This window comes from Octodon degus, unplaced genomic scaffold, assembly GCF_000260255.1.
Source record: "Octodon degus isolate 3935 unplaced genomic scaffold, OctDeg1.0 scaffold00071, whole genome shotgun sequence".
NCBI lineage: Eukaryota > Metazoa > Chordata > Mammalia > Rodentia > Octodontidae > Octodon > Octodon degus.
This window is the reverse complement of record NW_004524647.1, coordinates 11,092,966-11,104,618: the sequence shown is the minus strand read 5'-3', so window position 1 is coordinate 11,104,618 and position 11,653 is coordinate 11,092,966. Positions and strand designations below refer to the sequence as shown.

General features: G+C 40.5%; 1 protein-coding gene across 1 annotated transcript in view; it reads right to left on the bottom strand.

The window, feature by feature from the left end:
* Itih2 (inter-alpha-trypsin inhibitor heavy chain 2) overlaps positions 1-11,653 on the bottom strand; it is a 61,392-nt gene that overhangs the window by 28,405 nt on the left and 21,334 nt on the right. Inside the window, exons 7-9 of the mRNA XM_004635292.3 lie at positions 10,611-10,718; positions 9,495-9,623; positions 7,309-7,425 (exon numbers count right to left, since the gene is read on the bottom strand). Of these exons, the coding sequence (XP_004635349.1) occupies positions 7,309-7,425; positions 9,495-9,623; positions 10,611-10,718 (354 nt within the window). The remainder of the gene's footprint in view (positions 1-7,308; positions 7,426-9,494; positions 9,624-10,610; positions 10,719-11,653) is intronic.

The window sequence follows — 11,653 nt, the reverse complement described above, 5'->3', positions numbered from 1 at the left end:
AAGAATAGTCCTAGATTTTACTGTCTCACCATTTCCCAATGTTATGTAATTTAAATTATATCATATTTAGTATAATTCAGATGACTTGTTTATAATGGACTACATTTCAGAGCCTACATGTGTACTTCTGTGTATAATTAAAAGATATTCAGTGATGATTTAAAATGAAAAAAAATAAATGTGATCCAAAAAAAAGAAAAAAGGAAAAAAAAAAAAAAAGAAAAAAGAAAAGGGAGGAAGAAAGGGAAAAGGAGCCAGGCAACAGGGAGTTGAGAAGGAAGAAAAATTTATAAGGAAAAATAAATGGGTCATATGTCCAGAGAGCCAATGCTAATCTCAAAGCTTTGCAAGAGTTTTTACCCTCAAGCAGTAATCACACTTTTTGAGCTTTATCCAAGAGGGCAACAGCAATGGATTATTGCATTAAGAGAGTCTCAAAGAAGAAGGAAGGAAGAACTGTGGAGGACTCTGGCTGGCCTGCAAGACTGTGGTAAGCTCTGTCCTTAGCCCCCAGTGTGCAGGTGAAGAGCTTCTGCTGGTGTAGGTCCAATTTAAGAACTTAGGAGGACTCTGAGTGGCTTGTGGGACTCTGGAGAGCTGCGTCCCTTGGCCCCCAGCCCACAGGTGTGCAGCTTGTGCTGGCACTGGTCCAACCTTATAAGAACTTAAGAGGAATCTGGGTGGCCCATGGGATCCTGGTGAATACACCCAACACCCAACTCCTACCCTGAAGCTTTGTTGAGTATTGACCAGTAACCCCCACTAGTAGTGAGAGCCTTGGTGGTCCCTATCCTTCTCCCCACTGTAGCACAAACCTTATGGATGCACACTTCATCACTCTCCCACTATATTAAGTCTAGGTGATTACTGGGAGCTTCAAAGATACCAAAACATGGGAAAAAAGGCAATCTAAATCCTTCAGTCCACTAGAACAAATCCAGGAGACAAAGACATACAAGAACTTGGAAATCACACACCTGAAATTTCTGATATAATAGCAACTGAAGTAAAGAAATAAGTCCATCAGGCTATAGAACAAACAAGATCAGAAATAATCTCTCAAGTCAAAAAAGAAATGACAACAATAGTTAAAGCATTGCTCAGTACAAATAGAGAAGATATACATAAAAAAATAGAGGAGAATAGAAAAATGATGGAAACACTGAATAAAGAATGCAGGAAATAATTATAATACAAGAAATAGATTCAAACAGATATCAGGGAAATTAGGAACTGCTTTGAAAGCTAGCAAAACTGCTTGAGTGAAACCAAAGACAGCCTTTCCGTCCTTGAAGACAGTGGTACAGCTAATGAACATGAAAGGAAAGATCTCTTAAAATTAACAAGGAAGCAAGAAATAACCCTTCAGCAGCTACAAGATGATGCAAAGAAAAATAGCATAAGAATAATTGGTGTCAACGAAGCAGCAGGAGACAGAATAAATGACATAAAAAGACTATTTGCAGAAGTACTAGCAGAAAATTTTCCAAACATAAGAAAAGAAACTGACACACAGTTAAGTGAGGCGTATAGAACTCCGAAAAGCCATAATCAAAATGAATCTACACCTAGATATGTAATAATCAAGATATCAGAAATTAAGCAAAAGAATAGAATATTAAAATCTGCTAGAGAAAAGAAACAGATCACTGACTATGGAAAGCCCATAAGAATCATAGCAGATTTCTCAACACAAACCATCAAATCAAGAAAAACTTGGAGTGAAATATTCAGGTCCTAAAAGAAAATAACTGCCAATCCAGAGTGATGCACCTTGCAAAACTATCTATTAAATTCAATGGCGAGATAAGATCCTTCCATGACAAAGAACAACTGAAGAAATTTCATAACCACAAAACTAACCCTACAAAGAGTACTGACAGATATTTTTGAAAGAGACAGATGTTACTACAGTTTCAAGAGCAACAGAAAGGAACCACCAAACAGAAAAAGTAATTAAAAAGAAAGAAAAAGTGTGGAATCTATAGCAGAAAAGTAACATGACAAAGATAAACCAATACATATCAGTTATAACCATCAATGTAAATGACCTCAAATCACTAATCAAAAGAAACAGACTAGCAAAGTGGATTAAGAAACAAAATCCAACAATATGCTGCATACAAGAAAGACATGTAAGTCAAAAGGAAATTCACAAGCTAAAAGTCAAAGGATGGAAAACAATTCTCCATGTCACAGGAAATGAGAAAAAAAAAGCAGGGATAGCTATTCTGGTTGCTCACAATGTCAACTTCAAACCAAAATTTCAAAGAGATAAAGGTCATTACACACTTATTAAGGAAAAACTGCAGGAGGAACAAATAACAATTATAAATATATATGCACCTAATGTAGGAGTACCCACCTACATAAGACAAATTTTAACAGACATGAAAAAATCAAATAAGCAATAATACAATTGTAATGGGGGACTTTAACACACCACTGTCACAAAGAGATAAATCTTCTAGGCAAAAAATCAGCAAAGAAATAACAACTAAACTAAACTTACAAAGAAATCGACTTGGTAGACCTTTACAGAGTGTTTCATCCAGTGACAACAGAATACACCTTCTTCTCAGCTGCACATGAGACATTCTCCAAAATAGACCATATTCTAGCACACAGAGCACTCCTAAGTAAATGCAAAGAAATTGAAATTATCCCATGCATACCTTCTGACCAGAGTGCAATGGAACTGGAAATTGTCGACAAAATAAACTATCAAACACCATAAATATATGGAAATTAAATAACAACTTCCTAAGCAACCAGTGAGTCACATATGAAATTAAAGAAGAAATTAAAAATATTCACACATTAGGAAAACAGAACAAGCTCAAATAAATGATCTTATGCTGCATGTCAAGCTACTAGAAAAAGAAGGGCAAGTCAAACCCAAAGCCCGAAGAAGGCAGGAAATTACAAAGAGTAGAGCACAAATGCAATGGAGATGAAGAAAACAATAATAAATGAATCAAAGTTAGTTTATTGAAAGAATAAATAAAATTGATAAACCCCTAGCCAACGTAATCAAAAGAAGGAAAGAAAAAAACCCAAATACATGCAATAAGGAATAAAAAGGGTGAGGACACTACAGACCCTACAAAAATTCAGAAGATCATCAATACCTACTTCCAAAATCTTTACTCTCACAGAATGGAAAACACAGAGGAAATAGTTTCCTAGATATATATGAAATGCCAAAGCTGAGCCAAGAAGATATACAAACTCTGAATATCCCAATGATAGGAAACAAAATTGAAAATGTAATAAAAAGCCTACTGACAAAGAAAAGCCCAGGTCTTGATGGATTCACAGCAGAATTATACCAGAAATTTAAAGAAGATTTAATGTCAATTTTTCTTAAACTCTTCAATGAAATTGAAAGGAAAGCATTTCTCCCAAACTCATTCCTGGAAGCAAGTATTACTGATTCCAAAACCAGAGAAAGATCCCACTAAAAAAATAGAATGACAAGCCAATCTCTCTCATGAACATAGATGGAAAAATCCTCAATAAAATACTAGCAAACAGAATGCAGCCAACCATCAAGAAGATTATATGTCATGACCAAGTAGGATTCATCCCAGGAATTCAGGAATGGTTCAACATATGCAAATCCATAAATGTAATACATCACATCAATAGAGCCAAGAACAAAAATCACATAATCACCTCAGTAGATACACTAAAAGCTTTTGATAACGTCAAACACTCATTCATGATAAAAACACAACAAAGAATTGGAATAGATAATCTAGATCTCAACCCCGAAAAAAAAATCTATGAGAAACCAACAGCCAACATCATACTAAATGGGCAAAAACTGAAGGCCTTCACTTTAAAAACCAGGATCCAGACAAGGGCATTCACTCTTTCCACTCCTATTCAATATAGTTCTGGAAACATTAGCCAGAGAAATTAGAGACAAGAAATAAATAAAAGGAATAAGGATTGCAAAAGAAGAAGTAAAATTATCATTATTTGCAGATGACATGATACTCTACATACAGGACCCCAAAAACTTCATCAGGAGTCTTGTAGATTTAATTACCAAATTCAGTAATGTAGCAGGATACAAAGTTAACACCCAAAAATCAGTAGCATTTTTGTACACAAACAGTGAACACACTGAGAGAGAAATTAGGGAAACCAGACCTTTCATAATAACATCCAAAAAATGAAATACTTAGGAATCAATCTCACTAAGGAAGTAAAAGATTTATACAGTGAAAATTATGGTACTCTGAGAAAAGAGATTGAAGAGGATTTGAGAAAATGGAAAGATACCCCATGCTCCTGGATAGGAAGAACCAACATTGTGAAAATGGCCATACTCCCAAAATTGTTATACAGATTCAATGCAATCCTGATTAAAATACCATTAGTATACTTCACAGAGCTAGAGAAAACTTTCCTCAAATTTATTTGGAATCAAAAGAGACCTACAATATCAAGAGCAATCCTGGGAAACAAAGCAAAGGTAGGAAGTATCACAATCCCTGACCTGAAATTATACTATAAAGACAGATCTGTGGATCAATGGAACAGATTAAAGATACACACACAACTGCAAACACACTCAGTCACTTTATCTTTGATAAAGGAGCCAAACATGTTCACTGGAAGAAAGATAGCCTCTTTAATGAGTGGTGCTGGAAAAACTGGCTTTCCACATGCTGAAGGCTAAAAGTAGATGCGTGTCTATCCCCTTGCACTAAACTACAGTCAAAATGGATCAAAGATTTAAATATAAAAACAGAAATGCTAAATCTTCTGGAGGAAAATGTAGGTAGAAATGTTAAAGACATATGGGTAGGTAGAGAGTTCATGAACAAAAACCAAAGTGCACAAGAAATACTTCAAAAAATCAACAATTGGGATCTCATCTTTTTGGCAAGCTTCTGCACTTCGAAGAAAATCTCCAACAGAGTAAAAAGAAAATCAATGTATTAGGAAAAAATTATAGGTGACTGTCCCTCTGGTAAAGGCCTTCTATCAAGAACATATAAAGAATTTAAAAAAATGAAGCCCCCAAATTCAAAGACCCAATCCAAAAATGGGCATCTGAGATAAATACACACTTGTCAGATGAAGAAATACAAATGCCAAGTAAATATATGAAAAAATGTTGAACATCATTGGTCATTTGAGAGATGCAAATTAACAAGATATCATCTCACCCCAGAAAAAATTTACAAACATCAAGAAGTCAGCCAAGGGCCAGTGGATTGCTCAGTGGATTAAAACAACTAATTAGGCAGACACAGGAACTGGGGTTCAATCACCAGTATGCTGTGCTGGCTCTGCCCCTGGGGCATGCTGAGACGGCAACTGAGACTGGGTGTGGTATTGCATACCTGTAATCTCAGCACTTGGGAGGCTGAAAACAAGAGGATCACTGAGTCTGATCTGTGTATTAAGTCCCTGTAGATTCTGTACTAAATAGAAGAAGGAGGAGAAGGAGAAGGAGGAGAAGGAGAAGGAGGAGAAGGAGGAGGAGGAGGAGGAGGAGGAGAAGAAGAAGAAGAGGAAGAGGAAGAGGAAGAGGAAGAGGAAGAGGAAGAGGAAGAAGTCAGCCAATAACAAATGCTGGAGGGGCTGTGGAGAAAAAAAAAACCTTTTTCCATTGTTGGTGGCTCTCTCTCTCTCTCTCTCTCTCTCTCTCTCTCTCTCTCTCTCTCTCTCTCTCTCTTTCTCTCTCTCTCGGGGCTGGGGAGATAACTCATTAGAATAAGCACTTCCCTGGCAAGCGCAAGGGCCTGAGTTCAATTCCTGGTTCCACCAAAAAGAAAAAAAAAAAGAGAGAGAGAGAGAGAAATGAACTGATTGAACTTAGAGACTGGGCATGGTGGTGTGTTCCTGTAATCCCAGCTCTTGGAAGACTGTAAACAGGAGGATCACTATGAGTCCAATCTAATAGTGAGACCCCAAACACCCTGTAGACCCTTCCCTAAAATTAAAAAAAAAAAATCCACTGTTGGTAGGAGTGCAGACTGGCACAACCACTATGGAAATCAGTGTTGAGAATACTTTAAAAGCTAGGACTGGAGATCCCATTCAAGCTAGATCTTCCCCTCCTGTGTATTTTTCCAGAAGAACTGAAAACCTCATACCACAGCAACATATGTGCACCCACGTTTATAGCAGGACAATTTGTCATAGCTAAGTTGTGGAAACAACCCAGATGCCCATCAAGTGAGGAATGGGTAAAGAAGATGTGGTATTTTTACATAATGGATTACTATTTAGCTACAAAACAGGATACATTTGAGACTTTGTCAGTAAGTGGATGCAACTAGAGAATGTACTCTAAAGTGAAATAACTCAGACCCATGTGTGCAAACATTGCATTGTCTTCTTATTGTGAGAACCTGAAAGAGAAAATGGTATCTGAATGGTACGATACTGGGAAAAGGGGATGAACTTATTCAAAAAGAAAGAGTTACGGAGTTGAGGAGAAGGACTGGAGAGGGAGTGGGGTTAAGTGATATATGTACGTATGTAAGCAGGATGGTTGGGACAGCTGTAGTGTGTATTTCTGCTGGTCTATGGAAAGGAGCAGACAATGCTTAATTTGTTTTGTCTCCTTTTTTAATTATTTCTCCTTTTACTATTCTTAATTTCTTATGTATATATTTCTTTGTTTCTCTCTTTTTCCTATTTTGCATGCATATATCTGGTAATATGAATAACTGGTTGGAAGACAACACTGCATTACAACAAATACTATGAAATTCATATTACTTTGTTAAGTGAAATTCTGTATCACTTATAATTTTTCTGTTTTAATACTATTTTATAGTCTTTTTATTATCGTGATTATTATTTTTATTGTATTTTAGGAAAGGTCTACAAGGTATGCAGGATCTCACTACTAGGTTGAACTCATAGTGATTCTCCTGTTTACAGCGTCCCAAGTGCTGGGATTATAGGCGCGAACCACCACGCCCAGTCTCAGTTGTCTCAGGCAGTGTGCTCCGGGTGGGGGGAGCTGACACAGCAGGCCCAGAGATCGAACCCCTGGCCCTGCAACTGCTTGCAGGTACTTTAATCCACTAAGCTATTTGGCTGGTCCTATAGTCTCTCTTTCTCTCTCTCTCTCTCTCTCTTTTTGGGGGGGGTGGAACCGGGGATTGAACTCAGGCCCTTGCACTTGCCAGGCAAGCTCTTATTCTATTGAGCTATCTCCCCGGCTCCTAATTATCTCCCTGGCCACTATATAGTCTCTTTAAAAAATAAATTTTTTCTTAAAAAAAGCAGAAGGAAGGACCCAGCTACCATTTCCCATAAGGCTGCACTTACTTGTTTCATTTTAATTCCCCACATGGAGCCACTAACGTCAATGACGAAAAGGATATTTTTAGGAATGGGGTCCAGGTTCTCAGGAGCAAAGAAGTGGACAAAATATCCATTGAACACCTGAAAATAGATTAGATATGTGAGTTAGATTAATGGCCAAAATCTAGAAGGTTGGGAATGGGAGCTGGGGGCAAGAAGAGGAGAAGCTGGGGATGGAAGATGGAAGCGGGGCCCTCATCGACGTGAGAGGTAGAAGCTAGGTGCAGGACCACCTCTCCCTTCTGCTGCTTTGCCTTGTTCTGCTGAGGTGAGGTTCTAAGCTTTCCCAGCAAAGTTTCCACCCACTTCATGACACTGTGCTTCATGTAGTCTTTATCTCAAGCCACTGTTTCTACCCTACTAACCCAGGCAGAAGTGGGCTAGGTCCCTGCTCTTATGATACTTGTGGACAGTGAAGGACACAGACAAGCCCTGTAGTGGAAGCACACATGCCTAGTGCCATGAATCAGAAGGCAAAGAGAGTGTAATGGAGGAGCCCCTACCTCAGATGAGGGAATCTTCCCCAAGGACATAGAGGTAATGTGTGCCTGAGTTAGCCTGCCATTGTGGGAACTGTGTTCAGTTGGGATGGAAAAATGGAGAGAATTCCAAAAAGAGACAAAAGAATAGGGCACACTTGGGGCTGCTGGAGTAACAGCAACATGGGGCCATAGAATTCAAGCATTGAAGACATTTGATGGAAACTAAACCAGACAGTGCACAAAGGACATTTCTGTGTCACTTCAGGAAATTTAACTTTTGTCCCCGTCAAAGTTAGCAGGAGGCCATCCAGCTAGATTTCTGCTCAGTATCTTGTCTCCACATGACTGGCTGCCCAATTGCCCTTCCCTGCCCTTCAGTCTGTCCAGACATTATGGTCCTAGATGCTGTGTATATGGCGGTGGCCTCCAATACATATCTCCACCCTCTGTCCCTGGAAGGCCTCACAGGTTTTCTGATATATTCTAGGGCTTCCCACCTCAGTACAGGAGAATGGAGACATATTTTAGATGTGGCAAAGGCAGAAGGGAAAATCTGGAAGGACTCTCACAATAAACATGAATTCCGGCTCACCACTAGCTCTGCTCTTCCTCTGGGTTTTGTGTGCTTGCTTCCTTGCCAAATCACCTGTTTTTCTTTGATCATCTGATTACAAAGGGCCTTCCAACATTGCTCAGAAAGCCCAATTTATAATGTCTGTAGTTCTACATAGTGTAGCAGAAAATGTGCACCCCTGGCCGGTATGTTTCAGTATCTGTTAGTTGCCCAGGTCATCTCCAGTTTCCTTCAGTTCCTGTTGCAGTTTCTATTACTTCTGTTTCCCAGAAATGGCTGGTTACTACGATGCACACTGTACAAGCAAATTCCCAACTGACAAGCCATTCTACCTCTCTACTTCCCCTTTGCAGCCCCCTAAAACTTCCCTCCCTGGTCCTTTAGGGCCTGACATTTTTTTTGAGGTCAGTGCCCACCGATGTTCGATAAATCTGCCTGCTAATCTTGGATAGTTAACTGTTCAGTGTTTGTATTGCTGCTGCAACAGGAGGTTCTCTTCTGGGACAAGACCACAGACTTCTAAGGCCTGGACTTGGGTGGAGTCCCTGAAAGCCTGTGTATTAAACCCCATTCCTTAGTGTGGTGCTGCTGGGAGGTGCCATGGACCTGCAGCAGGAGGGACCTCATGGAAGGTCCTTGGTGTTGGGAGTGCAACCTTGAGGGGGAGGGGGAGTTTCTAGCCGCTTGCTCTTCTTTTCATCCTGTCCGTGAGACAATCAGTTTGCTTCCTTCTCCACTCCCCTCTGTTGCCATCTTGTGCTTCACCCAGAGGGCTAAAGCAATCAGCCCACCTGGTCATGAACCTCTGAAATGTTGGGCCCAAACAAACCTTGCCTCTTTATGAGTTAACTATCTCAGATATTTTGGTATAGTGACGGAACTCTGACTAACAGAAGACCCAATGAATCTTTATTTGGTTTTTATGACACAAAAGATAATGTATGGCTTGTTAAAGAAGTAGGATTTTAGTTTCTGCTCTGCAGCTTTGACACTTGCCTTGGTAGCTACAAACTACCCATAGATCAGGGAGATGCTTCAATAAGAGTTTCCTTGGGTTTGGCCGGTCTGTTCTACCAGAGACGGCCTATACTGACCTCAAGCTCACCAGCTTTCGCTTCTCTGTTCACGTCGTACACCACCACCAGTTCTCCGTCCACTGCAGTCTCAGAGCAGTTGGAACATTTTCTTTGCTGTGCTACTGTGGGCCGGAAGGACACATGTGCCTGGAAGGAACAAGAACACCAGAACCTGTCCTCTGCTCGAGCCCCTGCTGGAGCAGGGCTTGGTGGCTACACCCGAGTAGTATGCACAGGAGAGAATGTGCTTCCCAGGGGCCTCTGTGCCCCACATCAGTGGCGTCACTAAAACTGTTACTGGTGGAAGAGGAAGAGCCAGAGCTTTGAAGGGAAGTGATTACCACACTTTCAGCCCTTCCAAAAGTAATTCAAAGAATCTTACCTGTGCCTCAAGGAAGGGATGACTATCAGCTCTGGGAAAGGTTTGTGAAGGTTCTTAGACAAGTTTGACTTATTTATAGTTTCTTATCATTGCCCATTGAGGCAGAAGGAATTCAGCTGAATAACGCTTTCTTTCTTTTTTGCCAGGCAAGTACTTATTCTACTGAGCTATCTCCCCGCTCCCCTGAATAATGCTTTCTGTGATTCATGAAAAGGCATTATGTATCATATGGAAGTTGTCTTTAGCTAATGTCAAGTAGATGAGTAGGGAGAAATGAGGTTTCAAAAGGGACAGTCATTGGTCAAAGGGAATGAGAGCAATTGAGAGCATTGTTTCATATCTTTGATAAAAGATCCTGGACTCTAGGGAGATAGCTCAGATATTTAAGTGCCTGCCTGACATGCACAAAGACTCAGGTTTGATCCCCGATACCGCATGCCATGCTGGCCCTAGAAACCGGTCACACCATACTGGCCATGGAAACCTGGTATGGTGTCTCACACCTGTAATCACCATGCTGGGGAGGCTAAGACAGGAGGATCACTACAAGTGCAAGCTGCGTAGCAAGTCCCCGTACCAAATAAATAAAATATTTAAAAAAAATTTTTTTTAAAAAAGATCCTAGACTCCTACTGGGGACCACTGGTCCTTATATAGTAAGTTTGGTCTAACATCAGACCTTGTTTTTATTCTCCAGAGCATAGATGCATATAGCTGCTTCGGGGGCCGGAAACATGCAGTGTTTATGGTACCTTCTGGGGTCCTTTAGATATCACAGGAACTCCATCAAAATGGCCTTCAAATGTGTCCAGGACATGAAGGAATCTCATTCCCTGAGGTTCAACTATCCACACGTCCACCTAGAGATAGGAGCAGCATTAAAAATCTATAAGCAAGAAACAAAATGACTGAAATCATCCAAGGCTTTTCTCCCCTCCAAGACTTTCATGATCACTTCTGAAAGTTGTTTCAGTTCCCTGGGCTGGGCTGGAGGCTTAACCTCTCTCTGTCAGTTAAGTGTAGTCTGTTTCATTATTTTCATGAGGATTTAATTCTCACTTGCTATAGTTTGGCTATGGTTTCGAATGTGTCTCCCAAAGTTTCATAGAATCTCGGTCCCAAGTGTGGATATGGTGGGACCTTTAAGGGGGACGGGTCCCAGGCAAGGTAATTAGGTCTTGGGAAGTCCCTTGGGAAAAGATTAGTGCTGATCTGCAGGATTAGTGGTTCACCAGAGAGTGGACTGTTACAAAGTGAGGCCTGCATGTGATTCCCCCTTCTGCACATGACTGGTTCTGTTTCTTTACCATGGTGTGAGGGGAGGAGCCTCCCCACGATGCTGGTGCCATGCTGTGCTGTTTAGGCCTCAGCCACCAGCACTACCAGGCCAAGCAAATCCCTCTGCTTATGAGGATCCAGCCTCAGGTATTCCCAAATACTGTGCGCTAATGCCAAATGGACCTTCTCCATTCTGCTCCATTGTTTTCATTTGGTGGTGCTGGGTATCAGCTCCAGGGCCTCACACATGCTTCCCAAACACTCTGCTGCTCAACTATGTTCCGAATCCCAATTTTTAATTTTAAGAGCATTCATGCTGCTAGTGAAAGAAGAAGGAAAGCCATTATTAAATTATACTACATTTTCTCTGTAGATCTAGCAAAATAGTTATTTTTTGCTACATGAGGCTTTTTGTTTTGTTTTGTTTTGTTTGCGGTACTGGGGAACAAACTTGGGACCTTGTCCATGCCAGACAGGCACTTATGCCACTGAGCTACATCCCTAGCCCAATCTGTAT